The 21,221-nt window shown below is 45.5% G+C and overlaps 1 protein-coding gene across 2 annotated transcripts in view; it reads left to right on the forward strand.

The window, feature by feature from the left end:
• Positions 1-21,221, forward strand: part of LOC124794989 (transcription factor 25) — a 139,321-nt gene that overhangs the window by 18,682 nt on the left and 99,418 nt on the right. For both annotated transcript variants that reach the window (XM_047258735.1, XM_047258736.1), the window contains exon 3: positions 20,880-21,052. In XM_047258735.1, the coding sequence (XP_047114691.1) occupies positions 20,880-21,052 (173 nt within the window). The remainder of the gene's footprint in view (positions 1-20,879; positions 21,053-21,221) is intronic.

Below are 21,221 nucleotides of genomic sequence, written 5' to 3' on the forward strand. Positions count from 1 at the left end.
CTACCTCCGGATGTTAGATGCTGTCCACCAGCACCTCAGTCACCTCAGTCATTGACATTTAGTTCAGTAGTCCAACCCACCTTCAAACGACTGTTCAGGAATCAGCCCCAAACGACCCAGCCATTTGGTATACATGCTACAGACTGTCTCAAGGATCTGGATCTCCGGGCATGAAAATATACACGCAGGAATGGAACGCACTGCTGCCGTGGTGTCTTCAGAGGCCCAAAGTGATTTTAAGCTTTACACAGTTCACGAAAAGTTGTACTCCAGATTTGGTTTCTACAATGTTGTTTTCGTCTATTTTAGGTATATACCATAGTTTTATCATTAATTATACAGATGGATCCCAGCAGGGGAATGCTCTGTTGTTATGTGATTTTCCCTGATAGGGTTTTTAAAGTGCGTCTTCCAGAACAATTTACAAATTATGGTGTGGAGTTATATGGCATTCTGATGGCACTGGAGAGGGTTCACAGACATCACCATATGAGTTTTCTTGTCTGTTCCAACTCTCTTAGTGCGCTGCAGGCACTTCACCAACTGTATCCGGTAGAACCGTTTACTCAGCTCATCCATGACTCCTTACAGCGGTTCGAACACCATGGCAAGGAGGTGATCTTTTGCTGGGTACCTGGCCACATTGGGATACAGGATAACGGCATGGCTGGCAAAGCTGCCAAGGAAGCATGTTGGGATGGTGCTGTCCATCAGTGTCCCATCCCATTGCATGCCATTATCTCATTTTCTGACAGATGCATCATGTGTCAGTGGGAGACTGTATGGTTGCAGGTGACAGACAACAAACTGCGGTCTCTCAAATCGACCACAAAGGCTTGGCAGACTTCATGTCAGCTTCGCCACTGGTGGGAGGTTTTGCTTACCAGACTGTGCATCAGGGATAGCCCTTTCATACATGGCTTCCTCCTCCAGCGGGAGGGTCCACCCCTCTGTGAAGTTTCTGGCATGCTGCTTTCAGTTCAGCATATTGTGGCTAGGTGTGTCCTCTATACTGATATTAGGGCAGCCCTTGGTCTCGCTGAAGATCTGCCCACCAGTGTTAAGAGTGGTGAAATTTTGTGAACTGTCAGGCCTCATCATTAAATTGGTAGGGAAGGGCAGCAGACTATAATACATTATAAACTGCTCCGCTTGTGGGACAGCCTTTGTCCTCTCCCATGAGATTTGCATGTTGTCTTTTCGTCAGGGTGCTGATGACCATGATGTTGAGCACCCCTTCAACCCAAATATCATCATCATCATCATCATCATCATCATCATCACCATCATCCAGGGGATCATTTTCCATCACGATCTCCTCTTGCAGTCTAAAAACGAGCTCCGCATCAGTTTAGAATGGCGGAGTGTTCATTTCATCTGCTGCGTTTACAGAGGATCCGATGACAACAGGGTTGCTACCGGTGCCTTCATCTTGACCTTTGAGGGTGATTCATTGCCTGAAAAGGTCAAGGTGATGGTTTACCACTGTGACGTTAAACCATACGTCCCTCCCCCTATACGGTGCTTTAAGTGCTGTAAGTTCTGGCACATGTCTTCCTGCTGCACTTCCAGTGCAACATTTCAAGACTGCAGACGTCCACTGCACCCAGATACTCCATGTATGCCTCCTCCCACTTGCATCAAATGTGGAGAGCACCACTTCCCCTGCTCGCCAAACTGCCCAGTACTCCAAAACTAGCAGAAAGTCATGGAGTACAAGACCCTGGACCAGTTGACTTACACAGAGGCTAAATGTAAATTTGAAAGATTACACCCCATTCGATTGATGTCGACATATGCTGCAGCTACGTCACCATCGCTGTCCCAAGTGCCAGTGGTTCCTCACTCTGTGCCATGAATATTGGGCCCTCTGGGCCACCAGAATACGTCCACCCCTTGTTGGTACGGGGCAAATGTTCCTCCGTTGCTCCCAAAGCACCTACTTCAGTAGCATGCCCTCCCCCCAAACACAGGGGACATCGGTCCCCTCGCCCCTGCTGGAGAAGCACCAGCCTCCTCCGACTCCTCTGATGCGGAAGGGGTCCATTGGGGCCCTCTCCCCCCAAGGCCTCCACTAATGCCACGGCAGACACTCGCCAGTGGTTCAAGGAGCCAAAGCTGCTGGATGAAGAGCTTCACGGCCTTCCTCCATGCGTGAAGCTACTTCAGGGAAGTCCTCCCAGCAAGCCCCTAAAGAGAAGTGAGAAGGCAAGCAACCAAAAAAGTCTGATAAGAAAAAGGACCCTCTGTTAGCCTCAACTCCACCACTCCGTACCAATTCCGCATCTGAGGATGCAGTGGAGATCTTAGTGTCCCCTGCGGGCTTGTATCTCGCTGATGCTTCATCCGCCATATAAATGGCTACAAACGTACTCAATTGGTAGCAGCATGTGACCCTGAGGCATTACCTACCTCCTTGTGCACTTTACATGCTTTCCCAGCCTCACAATAACGTCATCCTCCAGTGGAATTGCAGTGGTTTTTTCCACCACCTGGCTGAGCTGTGGCAACTCTTCAGCTTTACACCTGCTTTCTGCATTGCCCTCCAGGGAACCTGGTTCCTGGCAATGCGGACACCTGCCCTCCATGGCTATAGGGGATATTACAAGACCCATAGTGACTATAATAGTGTGTCAGGTGGAGTTTTTGTCTATATCCTGAACTGCGTATGCAGTGAACCTGTGCCCCTTCAAACCTGTCTTGAAGCTGTGGCTGTCGGGATAAGAAATATGCAGGAAATAACTGTCTGCAACAAATATCTTCTTCCAGATGGTGCAATACCCCTGAACACATTGGCTGCACTGATTGATCAACTCCCTGAACCTCTCCTACTTTTGGGAGATTTTAACACTCATAACCCCTTGTGGGGTGGCATCGTGCTTACTGGCAGAGGCAGAGATGTCGAAAATTTCGAGTCACAACTTGACCTCTGCCCCTTAACCCCCACACATTTCAGTGTGGCACATGGCACATATTCAGCCATTGATCTCTAGGTTTGCAGTCCTGGCCTTCTCCCATCTATCCACTGGAGAGCACATGGCAACCTGTGTGGTAGTGACCACTTCCCCATCTTCCTGTCACTGCCCCGGTGGAAGGCCCATGGACGCATGCCCAGATGGGCTTTAAACAAAGCAGACTGGGATGCGTTCACCTCTGCTGTCACCATTGAATATCCCCCACATGGTAACAACAATGTGGTGGTTGAGCAGGTAACTACAACTGTCGTTTCTGCAGCAGAAAACGTGATCCCTCGTTCTTTAGGGTGCCCCCGGTGAAAGACAGTCTCTTGGTGGTTGCCGGAAGTTGCTGAAGCAATTAAGGAGTGTTGGCAAGCTCTACAGCGGTATAAGCGGCACCCTTCCCTGGAGCATCTCATAGCCTTTAAACGGTTCCATGCCCGCATTCGTCAGCTTATCAAAAGATGGAAACAGGAGTGTTGGGAGAGATATGTCTCGACCAATGGGTGCCATACGTCACCTTCCCAAGTTTGGGCAAAGATCAAACAAGTTTTTGGGTACCAGACCCAACAAGAGTTCCCGGTGTTACTTTAAATGGTGTGTTATCTACCGACGCAAACGCGATTGCCGAGCACTTTGCCGAGCACTTTGCCGAGCACTTTGCCGAGCACTTTGCCGAGCACTTTGCCGAGCACTTTGCCGAGCACTTTGCCGAGCACTTTGCCGAGCACTTTGCCGAGCACTTTGCCGAGCACTTTGCACATGCCTCTAGGTCGGAGAATTACACCACCAGCCTTTCGCACTCTCAAATGGTGGATGGAAGGGAAAGTCCTCTGTCACTACCTGCCTCAGTGAATCCTGTAACACCCCATTTACAGAGTGGGAGCTCCTCAGTGCCCTTGCACACTGTCCCGATGCAGCTCCTGTGCCAGATCGCATCCATAGTCAGATGATTAATCATCTGTTGTCTGACTAGAAGTGACATCTCCTCGTGATCTTCAACCGGATCTGGTGCGACGGCATCTTTCCATCGTACTGGCGGGAGAGCACCATCATACCAGTGCTCAAACCCAGCAAAAATCCACTTGATGTGGATAGCTATTGACCCATCAGCCTCACCAACATTCTTTGTAATCTGCTGGAACATATTGTGTGTCGGCAGTTGGGTTGGGTCGGGTCCTGGAGTCACGTGGCCTACTGGCTCCATGCCGGGGCAGTTTTCGCCTGGTCTCTCTACTACTGATAATCTTGTGTCCCCCAAGTCTGCAATCCGAACAGCCTTTCCAGATGTGAACACCTTGTTGCTGTCTCTTTTTATTTATGAAAAGCATATGACACCATTTTGTGACATCGCATCCTTGCCACATTATACGAGTGTGGTCTCTCAGGCCTGCTATCGATTTTTATCCAGAATTTCCTGTCATGTCGTACTTTCTATGTCCAAGTTGGTGCCTGCCATAGTTCCCCCATATCTAGGAGCATTGAGTCCTTCAGTGCTCGCCGGTCAGAGTGGCCGAGCGGTTCTAGGCGCTACAGTCTGGAACCGTGCAACTGCTATGGTCGCAGGTTCGAATCCTGCCTTGGGCATGGATGTGTGTGATGTCCTTAGGTTAGTTAGGTTTAAGTAGTTCTAAGTTCTAGGTGACTGATTACCTCGGAAGTTAAGTCCCATAGTGCTCAGAGCCATTTGAACCTTCAGTGCTCTGTATTGAGTGTATTTCTATTTTTATTGATCATTAATGGTCTAGTAGCATCTGTAGGGCCGTCCGTGTCACCTTCTCTGTATGCGGATGACTTCTGCATTTCGTACTGCTCCACCAGTGCTGGTGTTGCTGAGTGGCACCTACAGGCAGCCATCCACAAGGCGCAGTCATGGGCTTTAGCCCAAGGCTTCCAGTTTTCGGTTGCAAAGTCGTGTGTTACGCACTTCTGTCAGCGCTGTGCCCTTCATTCGGAACCAGAGCTTTACCGTACTGACGATCCCCTCACTGTAGTTGAGACATACCGATTCTTAGGACTGGTTTTCGATTCCCAGTTGACTTAGCTTCCTCACCTTTGTCAGCTTAAGTGGAAGTGCTGACAGCACCTCAGTGCCCTCCGCTGCCTGAGCAACACCAACTGGGGTGCAGATCACTCTACGCTGCTGCAGCTCTAAAGAGCCCTTGTTCAATCCTGCCTTGACTATGGGAGTCTGCCCTCAGTGTTGCGTTTACTCGACCCGGTGCACCAGTGTGGCGTTTGACTAGCGATGGGAGCTTTTAGGACAAGTCAGTGACCAATGTCCTGGCAGAGGCTGGAATCCCTCCATTGCAGGTCAGGCATGCACAACTGCTCGCCAGTTACATTGCACGCGTTCGTAGTTCTCCTGCGCGTGCGAATTACCATCTCCTTTCCCTACACACGGCAGTTCATCTCCCACATCGGTGGCTCAGGTCAGGTCTTACAATTGCAGTTCACGTCCGATCCCTTCTGTTGGCGCTGGAGTCCTTGCCTTTACCACCTATACGCGAGGTCCATTCGTGTACACCTCCATGGTGTACACCTAGGCCACGGCTTCGCCCAGACATTTCATATGGCCTAAAGGACTCAGTTCACCCCGCGGCTCTCCGCTGTCACTTCCTCTTGATTCTTGATGTGTACTGAGGCCATGTAGTGGTTTACACCGATGGCTCGATGGCTGATGGTCACGCCGGCTTCCCTTACGTCCATGGAGGACATATTTAACAGCTTTCCTTGTCCGATGGCTGCAGTGTTTTCACTGCAGAGCTTGTGGTTATATCTCGTGCTTTTGAGCACATTCGTTCATGCCCTGGGGAGTCATTTCTTCTGTGTACTGACTCCTTGAGCAGCCTACAAGCTATTGACCAGTGCTACCCTTGTCATCCTTTGGTAGCGACCATCCAGGCGTCAGTCTATGCCCTGTAGTGGTCTGGTCATTCAGTGGTGTTTGTGTGGACCCCAGGACACGTCGGAATCCCAGGCAACGAACTTACTGACAGGGTGGCTGAACAGGCTACATGTAAAACGCTTTGGAGATCGGTATTCCAATAACTGACCTGCGTTCATTTTTAGGTCGCCAGCTTTTTCATCTTTGGGAGACGGAATGGCATAGTCTCAGTATGTGCAACAAACTGCGTGCCATTAAGGAGACTACGAATGTGTGGCAGTCCTCCATGTGGGCCTTTCTCAGGGACTCTGTGGTTCTCTGCCGGCTCCGCATTGGCCACGCTTGGGCAACCCACGGCTACCTCCTGCGCCGTGAACACCCGCCTCAGTGTCAGTGCTGCGCCCCTTTGATAGTGGCCCATATTCTGGTGCACTGTTCCACTTTGACTGCCCTGCAACGAAATCTTCGATTATCGGTCTCGCTGCCGCTAATTTTATCTGACAACACCTCATCGGCTGATTTAGTTTTACGTTTTATTTGTGACCATGGGTTTTATCATTTGATCTAAGTTTTAGTGCATATCCTTTGTCCCTCTGTTTCCTCCACCTTAGTGTTTTTAGGGTGGAGGTTTTAATGTATTGCAGAGTGGCTGCCTTCTCCTTTTTATTCGCATGGTCAGCCAGCCATGGTAATCGGTTTTGTTGTTTTGATCTCTTCTACCTATGTCTTGCGTTTCTGTGGTTTTCCTGTCCCCTTTTGTCCATTTAAGTGTTTGTTCCCCTTCCTTCTCTCTCAGGGGCTCAGCATTTGTTTGCTGAGTATGGGCTTGGCGACCCCAGGGTTCCTGAGCTGGGGACTGGTAAGCGCCACTAGCCCTCTGTCACCATAAGCTCTGATCATACTTCAACGACCACCGTGCGACGCAGCAGTGGAATGTTGTGTGTTTCGGAGAACGGGGGTCTTGGCTTCACCGCCTGGACCTCTATAAAAAAAACCTTAACCTCAAGGTGTGCTACCTGCTGAGGAGGTGAATGGCTGTTGAGGTGAAACAGTTTTTAGTGCGCAACCTCTGGGGCATCTGCCGCACGCCGGTTGAATCAGGCTTGCTCAGGCATGCAGGGCTCTGCCTGGGTCGATGGTTGTTTCCCTAGCGTCTTGTGGGATCCTTATGGAGCTGTCTCATGAAACTGTCACTCCTGACAGGATGGGTGTACCGTCAAGCAACACCTACACTCGCTCCTCAAAGAGAGCTCAGTTGGTCAGTCCTCGTGAAAAGAAGTCTCCAAATAATAGTAACAGAGCATTAGTGTGCCATAAAACTTTCATTGTAATCAAGCGAAATGGGGAAGCTTTGAGAAGATATCCCCTTTCTATATTAACAAGACATTGGAAGGTATTGCTGGGTCTCTGAAAAGTGTCAAACGACTACGTAATGGAACACTTTTGGTGGAAACTGCTAATTCCACCCAAATAACCTTTAACTATAGCAAGGGCGTGATTACCTGCTCCGATATAATGAAGATGGAGTCCGCGGAGTTGCATGGAGAATGGAAGAATGTGGGCGTCAAGGAGGTGCAGAATTATGAGTCAGTGGCAAATTGGAAAAATCGGCAACATTTACTGTAACGTTTAGTACTCCCGAATTACCGGAATATATCCTTGCCGGCTATATCCGCCTTAAGGTTCACCCTTTTGTTCCTAACCCCATGCTTTGCTATAAATGTAAAAGATTTGGTGAGATGTAACGGGAAGGCTACATGTGGCAATTGTGGAGGCTTCGCTCATGAGTCAGGGACTTCTTGTACATCTCCGAAATGTGTTAACTGCTCTGGGGATCACCCCGAGTGGAGCAGAAAGTGTGGGGTTTACAACGAGGAAAAGAAAAGTCAGGAGTTGAAAGTACAGAGTCTCATACCGTATGGTGAAGCTGCAAAGGCTTACAAGGCCATGCAACCACCGGCTTTTGGAACTTCTTTTGCATCGGCCCTTAAAACACCAATAGCTAAGTGTGATGCCTTCATACAAACTCAGACTACAGATTCAAGTACGAGCACATGCACTTGTCAATGTACCTGTGGGGGAAACGCTCCACTTGAACTGATGTCGCTCGGAAGCTGTCAGTGGTACGCTTACCATCTAAGCCACATACCACACCCCAACTTCAGAAGCCACCTAAGCCATCTCAGCAACCCAGGCAGTCTCCTCCTCCTCCTGTCAGTAAAGAAAAACATTCTTCTAAAAGTAGTTCCAAGTCCAAGAAAGCAATAGGTAAATCTTCAGATCGACGAGCGCTCTCCCTTTCTGATGGCGACTGTGCTCTTGAAGATATGGAATTCCAATCGGAAGAACTAGAGAACATGGAACCGGCTAACGTTCCCCCTGACCTCCCCTGTAAATCACCACCTCCAAGCGAGAAAGGAAAGAACCACCATCGCTAATCAATGGATGCCTTGGGGACTTCTGTGTTGCAGTGGAATTTGAATGGACATCACTCGAATTTGGAAGAATTGCAGTTGCTGGTCCAGGATAAACCTTTCTGCATCTGCTTACAAGAAACACATCTTAAAGTCACAGACACACCTACATTACGGGGCTACCACATATACAGGAAAGACAGTACTACTGTAGGCAGAGCTAAAGGTGAAGTGGCTATTTTTCTTGATGACAGACACCACTCCTCTGCTGTCCCTCTTACCACGAGCATCCAAGCAATTGCTGTGAAAGTTTTCTCACAATTTACTATCACAGTGTGTACTTTGTACCTGCCCCCCACCCACCCACAATACTTTCGATGCGGACACACTGGCAGACCTCTTCCAGGCTCTCCTGCACTCATTCCTTCTTGTGGGGGACTTCAATGCCCACAATGTGCTGTGTGGGTCGGCTATTACTTGCTCCAGTGGTTGGCTGATCAAGCGACTCGTCCATTCTGAGGATATCTGCCTTCTGAACACAGGGTCTTTTTCGGCTATTGATCTTTGCTTTTGTTCCTCAGCTATTGGAGGTGCAGTTCAGTGGGATGTAGCTCCAGATTTACATTCTAGTGACAACTTCCCGGTATGGATTAGTCTGCTGCCTACCAGTGAGCAGCAGGAGACCATGCAGGTGGATGATACAAAGGGCAAATTGGTTATAGTACAGTCGACAGGCTATTTTTGAACGAACGGATTGTGCACAAGAGGTGGTGGCCCGTAGCACTCAAGAGATCCAAAGGGCTGCTGCAGAGTCCATCTGCAGTCTAGTAACCACCTCGGACGACGGCCTGTACCTTAGTGGGTGACGACTGTTGATTGGCAATCAGAGCCACATAGACAGCTCTTCGGAACTTCAAACGGTTTCCAACTACAGACAAACTTCATGTCTTCAGGTCTGCGAGAGCATATGCAAGGCGAGTGATCAAAGAACGGAAGAGGGCTTCCTAGAGGGAATTCACGATTTCCATTAATCTGTCCACTTCCGCTGCGCACATTTGGGAATCAATGTCGGATTTCAGGCAAGGGTAGTCACATCCCCTTACGGCCTTGTCAAATAATAGGGTCTTGGTGGACACGCCAGAGGAGATGGCTCACGTTTTAGCTGAACACTTCTTTACTGTTACTAAGTCATCCAGATAAGTTCCTGCTGTTCGGTTATTCCGTCGGACTGCAGAGATGAGGAAGCTCAATTTTTTTCTTGCGTAATGAAGAAGTCTACAACCTTCCATTCTCCATGTGGGAACTGGAATCAGCTTTGTCTGCAGCCAGAGACACTGCTCCAGGACCTGATGAGATCCATTATACAATGCTTCATCATCTATGCCCTGAAGCGAAAGGTCAGCTCCTCTCTTGTTTAAATCGGATTTGGTTTGATGGACAGTACCCCATGACTTGGAAGGAGGCATTCTTAATTCCATTCTGGAAACCAGGTAAGGACCGTAGTGCCCCTAACAGTTATCGGAGTGTCACCCTTACTAGTTGTATGGTTAAGACTCTTGAACGTATGGTCAACCACTGCCTTGTCTGGCTGCTCCAATCCCGAGGTTACCCAAGCCGCTCCCAGCGTGGTTTCAGGCGCTACCGTTCCACTCTTGACAACTTAATTCTACTGGAGGCAGTGATAAAGGAGTCCTCCTTACGCCAAAACCATTTAGTTTGTGTGATTTTTGACCTCGAACAAGCATATGACACTATTTGGAGGTACACATCCTTCGCCAACTTCATGAATGGGAACTACGTGGATGCCTGCTGCTTCTGATCCAATTCTTTCTTGAGGACAGGCATTTTCGTTATCACATTGGCGATGCCATATCTGATTGCTATGTTCAGGAGAATGGTGTGCCCCAGGGCAGTGTCCTCAGTGTCACATTGTTTGCCATCGCTATCAATGACATTGAAGATGGCAGGGCTAAAATACAGGGAGCGAAAGGCTATTTACAATTTGTACAGAAACCAGGTGGCAGTTATGAGTCGAGGGGTACGAAAGGGAAGCAGTGGTTGGGAAGGGAGTGAGACAGGGTTGTAGCCTATCCCCAATGGTATTCAATCTGTATATTGAGCAAGCAGTGAAGGAAACAAAAGAAAAATCCATGAAGAAGAAATAAAAACTTTGAGGTTCGCCGATGACATTGTAATTCAGTCAGAGACAGCAAAGGACTTGGAAGAGCAGTTGAACGGAATGGACAGTGTCTTGAAAGGAGGGTATAAGATGAACATCAACAAAAGCAAAACGAGGATAATGGAATGTAGTCAAATTAAATCGGGTGATGCTGAGGGAATTAGATTAGGAAATGAGACACTTAAAGTAGTAAAGGAGTTTTGCTATTTGGGGAGCAAAATAACTGATGATGGTTGAAGTAGAGAGGATATAAAATGTAGACTGGCAATGGCAAGGAAAGCGTTTCTGAAGAAGAGAAATTTGTTAACATCAAGTATAGATTTAAGTGTCAGGAAGTTGTTTCAGAAAGTATTTGTATGGAGTGTAGCAGTGTATGGATGTCAAACATGGACGATAAATAGTTTGGACAAGAGGAGAATAGAAGCTTTCGAAATGTGGTGCTACAGAAGAATGCTGAAGATTAGATGGGTAGATCAGGTAACTAATGAGGAGGTATTTAATAGAATTGTGGAGAAGAGGAGTTTGTGGCACAACTTGACTAGAAGAAGAGATCGGTTGGTAGGACATGTTCTGAGACATTGAGGGATCACCAATTTAATATTGGAGGGCAGCGTGGAGGGTAGAAATTGTAGAGGGAGACCAAGGGATGAATACACTAAGCAGATTGAGAAGGTTGTAGGTTGCAGTAGGTACTGGGAGATGAAGAAGCTTGCACAGGATAGAGTAGCATGGAGAGCTGCATCAAACCGGTCTCAGGACTGAAGACCACAACAACATCATCAATGGCATTTCCTCTGTAGTTAGGAGCCCTGTCAAATGCTCTTTGTTTGTGGATGATTTTGCTATCTTCTACTCTTCCTCTGATCTTACGATGACGACGAGGCAGCTACAACTGACTATTAGGAGGCTGGAAACCTGGGCCCAGACAACTGGTTTTCGGTTCTCACCTGAGAAGACAGTATGTGTCAATTTTAATCAGGCTTGTTGGAGTTTTAACCAACCAGAGCTTACAATGGGGGACCGTATTTTACTTTTTCAAGACACAGTGTGCTTTTTGGGTTTGTTATGTGACCCAAAATTAACATGGCTCTCACACCTGAAAGACCTACAAACAAAGCCCTTCTGGTTGTTGAACATTTCAAAATGCCTTGGCGGAAAAACATTGGGAGCTGACAGGTCCCGCCTCCTACAGTTTTATAGGGCATTTGTTCGATCACGCTTAGACTATGGCAGCGTGGTCTATGGATTGGCCCGTCCTTCCTATCTCCGGATGTTAGATGCTGTCCACTATGCGGGCATTCAGATATCGACTGGAGTCTTTCGAACCATTCCAGTTCAGAGTCTGTGTGCAGAGGCTTATGAACCACCACTCTGGATTTGGCGACATATCCTTTTGGCTCGACAGGTGCTGAAAATCTCAGCTTCACTTCAGTCGTTGGCATTTAGTTCAGTGATCCAACCCGCCTTCAAACGACTGTTCAGGAATCAGCCTCAAGCGACCCAGCCATTTGGTATACTTGCTACAGCCTGCTCTGGATCTCTCGTGCATGAAAATAGACACACAGGGATGGAACACACTGCTGCCTTGGTGTCTTCAGACGCCCAAAGTGATTTTTAGCTTGACACAGTACCCGAAAAATTGTACTCCAGATATGGTTTTTACAACGTTGTTTTCGTCTATTTTAAGTACGTACCATAGTTTTATCGTTACTTATACAGATGGATCCCAGCAGGGGAATGCTCTCGGTTGTTCTGTGGTTTTCCCTGATAGGGTTTTTAAAGTGCGTCTTCCAGAACAATTTACAAATTATGATGCGGAGTTATATGGCATTGTGATGGCACTGGAGAGGGTTCACAGTCATCACCGTATGAGTTTTCTTGTCTGTTCCAACTCTCTTAGTGCGCTGCAGGCACTTCACCAACTGTATCCGGTAGGACCATTTACTCAGCTCATCCATGACTCCTTACAGCGGTTCGAACACCATGGCAAGGAGGTGATCTTTTGCTGGGTACCTGGCCACATTGGGATACAGGGTAACGACATGGCTGATAAAGCTGCCAGGGAAGCATGTTGGGATGGTGCTGTCCATCAATGTCCCATCCCGTTGCATGCCATTATCTCATTTTCTGACAGATGTATCATGCGTCAGTGAGAGACTAAATGGTTGCAGATGTCGGACAACAAACTGTGGTCGCTCAAATCGACCACAAAAGCTTGGTGACTTTGGAAGGAGGTTTTGCTTACCAGACTGTGCATCAGGGATAGCCCTTTCACACATGGCTTCCTCCTCCAGGGGGGATGATCCACCATTCTGTGAAGTTTGTGGCGTGCTACTTTCAGTTTAGCATATTGTAGCTACATGTGTCCTGTATACTGATAATAGGGCAACCCTTGGTCTCGCTGGAGATCTGCCAACCGTCCTTGCAGATACCTATACCAGTGGTAACAGAGTGGTGAAATTTTGTGAATTATCAGGCCTCATCCTTAACCTGGTGGGGAAGGACGGCAGACTTTAGTATGTTGTAAACTGCTCTGCATGTGGGGACAGCCTTCGTCCCCACCCATGAGATTTGCATGTTGACTTTTTGTCAGGGCGCTGATGACCGTAGTGTTGAGTGCCCCCTGAACCCAACTCATCATCATAATCATCATCATCACCACCACCACCCTTACCCTTCTGTCGTTCTTGTGGTTTTTCCTTTTTGTCCGTTTTGTGTTGTCAGTCGCGCTTGTTTTGTTCTCACCCTTGTGACATTGTTTTATTCGGAACAAGGAATCGATGACCTAGCAGTTTGGTCTCTTCCCCCCTGTTTTAAGTCAACCAGCCAACCAACCGACTCTCTCCTACAAAATGTGCTTGGCCAAGCTCCTTAACACCCCACAGCCTTCACCACTGCTTCCCAGACCAGCAATAACTCATGATCACAAGAAACAGTCACAACAGTACAGTGTTCTCAACCTTTTGCCTGAAGCATTCTCCCCTCCTGAATTACCTGTATTATCCAAGGGTATCATTTTCAGCCCTAAACCTGCATTTAACCGTGCTGCTTTGGTGAAGAACCTATGTTCCTTTACACGTAATGTCAACTGGAAGTATCACTTTGCAACCCAATCTCAAAATCTCTCCAACAGCAAACCTGATATTGAACCCTGCCGTGAACAGTTCTGACCACGATCCCAACTTGATCCACCACCAGTGCCTCAGAATCATTCCTTACAAGGCTTCCAAGAATTCTTCACATCCAGCATTGCTTCACAACCTTTCCTCAGGTCCCTACAATATGACCCTAACTTGTCCTCTGCAGAACTCCAAGCTCTAAATTCCCTAAAAGCCGATGACTCCATCATTGTCCTCCCAGCATACAAAGGATCTACCACTGTGGCACTTGACTGACAGGAGTATGTTGGTGAATGTCTATGCCAGCTGTTTGACACCTCTACATACAGCATCTGCCATCAGGATCCCATCCCTGTGGTTGAAACTGACCTGCAGTCCCTGCTAAAAGCCTCAGTTCCCTCTCAATGACTTACACCTCAGTCCATAGAACTTCTTACCCCACCAAAACGACGCACCCTCACCTTCTACGTAAGAGCGACAAATACAGTCATCCTGGCCATCCTATAGTTGCTGGCTTCAAAGCTCCCACTGAACTTATATCTGCCTTAGTTGATCAACATCTGCAACCCATAGTACAAAGACATCCCTCCTTTATTAAAGGTACCAACCATTTCCTAGATTGTCTGAAATCCATGTCTGTCCCACTCTCACCACGTACCCTGCTTGTCACCATTGATGCCATCTCCCTCTATACCAACATGCCTCACGTACACGGTCTGTTTGTTGCTGAACATTTCCTGTCAACACACACCTGATTCCAGAGCTATGATGTCCTTGTTGATCAGCTTTATACTTACCAACAAATATTTCACCTTTGGGTGATACAAACAGATTAGGGGTACAGCCGTGGGAACCCGGATGGCTCCTTAAACCAACCTTTTCATGGGTAGCTTCGAGGGGGCTTTCCTGGGATCTATAAGCCTTCGGCCTCTGGTTTGGTTTAGATACATTGATGACGTCTTTGTTATAGGGACTCATGATAAGGCTGAACTGTTAAAATTCTTTTTCCCAATTAAATATCTCATGGTCCTATTCCGAATCCCATGCTATTTTCCTTGATGTTGATCTCATCCTCAATGAAGGCCAGTTACACACTTCTGTCCACATTAGACAGACTAACAAACAGCAGTACCTTACATTTTGACAGTTGCCAACTTTTCCGTATCAAACGGTCCCTACCATACAGCTTTGGCATTTGAGGCAAACATGTTTGTTCAGATGCAGACTCTTTACAGCAGTACACCACAACTCTCACTTCAGCGTTCACTGGACGTAATTATCCCAACAGCCTAGTCCAAAAGCAGATTTCCCGTGCCAACACATTATCGTATTACTGCTTATCCCTCCAAAAAATCAACTTCGGAGCACACTACTTGTCATCCAGTATTATCCTGGTCTTGAATGTATTAATCAGCTACTTCGACAAGTCTATGACTTTCTAAAATCATGCCCTGAAATGAGATCCATTCTGTCTGAGATTTTGCCCACCCAACCTAGAGTAGCGTTTAATCATCCTCTCAATCTCTGCAATATTCTTGTCAGACACTATGCTCCTTCTGCACCCATCTCCCTACCCAATGGCTCCTACCCCTGTGACAGTTCCCACAGCAAGACTTGTCCTTTGCACCTTCCTATTTGGCATCTATTCCAGCTCTGTAATTGGCATAACATATACTATCGAAGGGAGAGCTATCTGTGAAATGACACGTCATATATCAGCTGTTATGTAAACATTGTTCTGTCTTTTACATCGGCACGACTACCACCCAGTTATCAGACAGGATGTGTGGGCATGGACTGAAGGTGTATATATGCAACACACAATATCCTTTTGCAGAGCATGCTGTACAACATGACAGTCATGACCTCGGTGCATGTTTTACCGTGTGCACCATCTGGATTTTTCCCCAGACACCACTTCCTCAGAACTCCGCAGGTGGAAACTAGCACTAAAACATGTCCTTTGTTCTCACCACCTACCCGACCTTAATTTATATTAATTCCTTCCATCCCAACATTTCTTCACTCCATTTTAGTTTTCTACATATTTCATTTTCTGACCTGTCTATTTTTTGCCATCCCCCCTCCCACCTCTGTTACACTTAGCTTTTCAATCGTATTCACTCATGCATGATGTTTTATTAGTAATCTCTGTCTTGCATTTTTCCCTGTCTTCAAACTTTAAGCTCTCAGGTTTTCAAATCTCATCCGGTGCAGTCCCCAACAATCAGTCTTTCTTTCTCATCCCGTCTCGTGAGTCTCCCCTGACCTGGGGTTCTTGGGTGACTTTTATGAACAGTATCCCCTTCCCTAAACATCTCCAGTCCTTTTCCTTCATACCTCTTCCTTCCCCTTCAGTTCTTCTGCAAGAAGAAGGAGCTACTGGCTCGTCAAGCTTGTAAAAGTTAAACCCCCCAATATTTGTGTGTGTGTGTGTGTGTGTGTGTGTGTGTGTGTGTGTGTGTGTGTTTTTCCCTTGCCACCACTTGTTGAGTACATTTTTTATCTATCCATTTACATTGTATTGTCAATAATTGATTATTTTCATTGTTACGTTTACATAATATATAGTATTTAATGTTTTAAAACTATTTTAATTTGTATTTGTGGTTTTATACCACTAAAGAAATAACTTGTAATCAATTATGCATATTCTAACAGTTATCAATATAAAGTTTTGAAAAAAAGGATGTTTTAGTCTCAAATTTAATAAAAAAGTAACATGGAAAAAATTTGCCTTGAAAATCTTTGAATTTGAAAATGATCAATCACTGGACACCCTTCTTTACTGGCTTATGTGAAAGTTGTCTAACAAAGAGAATATTGTCGGAGGGGCCGGGCTGTAGCACTGGCCTACGAATTTCAGTATCCACAGAAACATTGAAATCAAAGAAACTGGTGAAATCAGTTCATTATTGCAGCTGTCGTAACTGTATTTCTTTAATTTAAATGTTTCTGTGTATATTGAGTTCCCAGGGGGTCTGGTACAGATTGACTTCTCCATTAAATCAATTCACCCAGTGGTACTCTTCCTACATCTCTCCTGGGATTTTTTGAAGTAACACGAGAGAAACGTTAATTATGTAACAAGTCAGTTTGGGGCATCCACAGAAGGTAATATTAATTAAAAGGTAGTGCCATGTGGATATCTGGATTTGAATCCTAGTTTGACAGGAATTTTTGTCATCTACATAAATTCAAATGTTTACATTCAAACATTTTTTTCACTACAATATTTAAAAAAAATTAAGTCCATTTAAAACAAATGTTGTCTTTTGGAATGAAATGGAAGCCTGTAAGGTAGACCTGAAAAAGAAATCAAACAGCATGTATTTCAAATGAAGAAATGTCATAGCAATGTTACAAGAAATCAAGATTAGTTACCATTTCAAAAATGTTGAGATTGCATTATGTTCTGCTCAGTTACTTGTGGTATACTGTACATTCTATCTTCTCATCAGCTACTGAATGAATGTTGTTAACTGTACTTATGAAATTAGTCCAGGGAGGTGTGTCAGAAGAGTCACTTTTGAACAAGATTTATCCCAGCAGGAATTGTGTGTGCTCCCAACTTAACCGATTATACTCCTCCTAATACTAGGGTGAACCACCTCTTATTTTCAAGTTATTTAGGAGAAGACCATACCTTGTATAAATCCTTAAACTGTTAACATGGACCTATATTGGACAAAATGTGCACTTTGCAAGTCTTTATAAGTTCCATTTTCAGTTGTGCGTTCTCTCTCTCTCTCTCTCTCTCTCTCTCTCTCTCTCTCTCTCTCTCTCTTTCTTTTTTTTTACTACCATGGATGTGCAGTCAGTGATTGCATGAATATGGCGTAACAAAGCCCATTTTGGTGCAACATGTCTCCGAAGCTTTCTTGGAGTGTTACAGTTGCTGATTACTGCCATAAATCCAGTCTTATCCAAACAGTTTCATCCTCTCACAGGGTTCACAACTCTGTTGTGAGTATGCGCATGGCGAGCACAGTCCCCCAAGTTATTGCAGGACCTACTTCCTTTCTTGTTCTACAATCCTCCAACTATTCATACTTCTGTTACTTTCTTACACATGTTGCCAGTCTTTGATGGTGATCCGTCAGTATCTCTAGGTTCTGCTTTCTTTCATTTATACTTTACACTTTCATGTACATCAGCATTTTGGGTTAAGTAATTTTTGGTACCTTTCTGAGTTAGACCTCAATTCTCAAAACTTTCTCCTGTGGTGTAAACTGACTGGGGAAAAACATCTTAAATAGCACCAACGGCATTAAAAAAGATCGTCTGCCCACAATAATTATTTAGGCTCATACATTGGTGTGAAAGCCAACTCAGTAGCCAGTGGAACCTCCTGACAACACAGGTGTCACACTTCTGATGTCTGAGCTGCTAGCTTCTCATTCATGTCAGACATCTTTGCTGCAGCTGGATGGTGCCCATGGGAGAGAGCCCTTGATTGGGGTAGGTGCCATCAGGGCAGATATTTCACGTATGAGGTGCATCAAACAACATCAACGTAATAACCATACTGATCTGGCAGTCTCAGCAGATTTCAACACAGATAGTTGCAATCCAGCTGCTCTCCCCATCCTGGCTACTCCGTGGGAAGGAGAGCAATCCAGGAGACTAACAATGAAACAATTTACCCAATACTTGGTGTGTTCTAGAACAGATGGAATTTCTACAGTGATGAGCCCATTATTTTTCATGGGACAAATATTAAGAGCACCGGTGGTGCTCAGTAGTGTGAGTGATGTGGTTGTGGGCTGGTGGGGCCCAGTAAATACAGCCATGACCAAGAAACAATATCTCGTTAACTTCAGATACTCATCGTGACATTATAAATGAGAGGCAGACACACCCCAATCCAGTGACTCAGGCCAGGAAAGGCTCTTGGCCAGCTGCTTCCATCCTGGTGAGAAGGAAGAGCGTCAGCACCCTGTGATGCTGATGTTAGATGGAGTTTGTGCTGTGACGACATTCTACAGTGGTGAATGTCCATGCTTATGTGGCTCAGGTCCGATGATGTCCACTGTGGAGCGGAAGGAAGACTGCCATACGTGGGACATGACCTTTTGCCCCCTGGTAGTTGTAAGATGGCGGTAGGCACGTACAAAGTCAGTGGCGCCGTGATGCCAGTTCGCACAAGGAGACTCAGTGCAGGAGTTGGCAGGCATGACACTGTCTTGAACCCATGAATGCAGGTGGAGATACCCAGTAATCTCATTGTCTGGCGTAGCCCAGGTGTCGTGGTAGTGGTGGTGGTGCTGGACTCCAAATACCTCAACCTCAAAATCTATTATTTCTATGACTCTAGTGCGCACTTGTTACACTAAAACTCCACACCAGGTCACAGAGCTTGTAACAAGTCTTGCCCAGGAGTGGTGTCACCGTCCTGCCCTCTCCGTCTGTTACTGGTGCACAGTTCAATTTTCTGCTGAGTATAGCAAGTCTGTTTCGCGATCCTTTCGCATACTCGTTATTCTGATACACATGCTGCCACACTATGCTTATTGTCCCACGGCAGCTTGACACAATGCTACAGTGTGGCTACTTAAAATTGTTCTAGAGTTCTACTAAATCTAAGGTAAAGACACCACAAATAGAAGACAAATGTAGAGAAGTTGTCTTATAAGGAAAATTGCTAAATGGGTCACTGTTGGTTACAGCATCCTCTGCTGCACAATCTCAGGCATTTCAGGCATGTAAAAGACATGCTAAGGTACTAGTGACTGTTACTTCACATAAACTTTAACTATCGTGCAGGGAGTTATCTTTCACATAGACCTTACACTCTCATCATACGGAGAGCTATGAGCTAATGTAGAATGGCGAGGTGTGCAAAAAAAAAAAAAAAAAAAAAAAAAAAATTAAAGTTGTGATGTATAGAAGTGATGTGAAACCTTACATCCCTCCACCCATGAGACATTTCCATTGTTTACACTTTGAACATGTCATCCCACTGCTCAGTAGACCCAAAATTTGGAAATTGTGGAAGCACTTCACACGAATGTCATCCTCATGAACAATCACCTTTGTGTGTAAATTATGTGGAACACCACTTCCAATGTTCAGCAGACTGCCCAGAGTTTAAAAAATAAGATAAAAGATAAGGTCAGGCCTCAACCTTCGTTAGCCATTGTCCTCACCCATCCAGCCCCTTCCCTGTTCCCATTCCAGCACTACAGTCTGCAGCTCATGGTCTAGTGGTTAGAATTGCTGCCTCTGGATCATGGGGTCCTGGGTTTGATTCACAGCCAGGTTGGGGAATTTCTCTGCTTGGGGACTGGGTGTTTGTGTTATCATCATCTTCTTCATCATCATTCCAGCACTACACAGCCCTCATTCCACCATCACACCCAGTCTTTTTATTTCGCTCCTTATCCTATACCTCCGCCCCCCCCCCCCCCCCCTCCAGCCACTCACCTGCCCTCTGTTTAACATCCCAACTGCACATAGCTGCCCTACCCTCTCCTCACCTCTTCCCTGTACATTCTCCAGCAGCACTTCACTGTGCACCACGTACTTCTGACAAATGCTTTACTGGCCAAAGGCTTTATTTGTGCCAGTCCTTTTGTTGTGCTTATCTGCGACTCAGCATCTCCGCTACTTCCTTTTTGTAATATTGAACCTACATATGTTACTCCTTTGATAGCCGTCGAAAGCTTTGTGGAGATTTTTTAGAGTTCTGGAATGTTATGATGGTGCTTAATATTACTTTTTAAACAAGAAGCATATTTACGGGAACAGAGCTCACTGATCAGTGGAAAAAAAAACCACACACACACACACACACACACACATTGTCAATACACCATCTCTAGCTGTGTAAAGAGGTCTGTGTGCAACATTATTGAACTCTTGAACTAATCCCAGAAATAATTCTCAAAACATGACTCTGTATTCTGTAAGTATTATCTCCTTGCACACAGTTTCCTAAAAAAAATGAAAACAGTGCAGAATGAATTAGTTTATTTGTACGTAATACGGGAGTACATAATTAGTTTATTTTGTTGTGATCACACTTCCTGTTAAAGCAACTTAATGTATGGTAGATAGTTAAATTTAAAGTGTATGTGTTACAATTCAGGCCATCTTATGTTTGCAGTTCCAAAAATTGAAACTTATTTACATCTTAGAGTGCATTGTATGAATAGATTATAGTTATTCAATTTGTTCCAATTCAAATAGCAATGATATATTTCGTGCTATCTAGTTTAAAGCATTATTTCCTTGAAATGAAATCTAAATAAATTTGAGGTCACCTGTATGCAAACATTGTTTTCATTGGTAATAATTAAATCATCTTACTTTCTTTCCTAGGTTTTAGTTGAACAGCTTATGCCAGGAGAAAATACTGATATTGTTAGTGTCACAAACAAAGACGGAAAAAGTGACCAGATGAGACCATTGCTGGAGGTTAGACGGAAAAATTTGAATCCAAACAATGAACTGAAAAGGATATTTGGATCTCGGATAATTCAGAATGAAACCAGGTGACTTAATATAAATAAGGTTCAAAATATTGTAGAATTGTTAAAAATAGTGGTGTTGGAATTTTCTGTGGAGAGGTGTACTTAGATCAGCAATTCCTTTGATATATAGATGTGAAAGGGGGTGACTTAGAAAGGTTAAAGTGGATCAAAGCAAGTAGTAGTGCAGGGG

This window comes from Schistocerca piceifrons, chromosome 4, assembly GCF_021461385.2.
Source record: "Schistocerca piceifrons isolate TAMUIC-IGC-003096 chromosome 4, iqSchPice1.1, whole genome shotgun sequence".
In the NCBI taxonomy this organism is placed as follows: Eukaryota; Metazoa; Arthropoda; class Insecta; order Orthoptera; family Acrididae; genus Schistocerca; species Schistocerca piceifrons.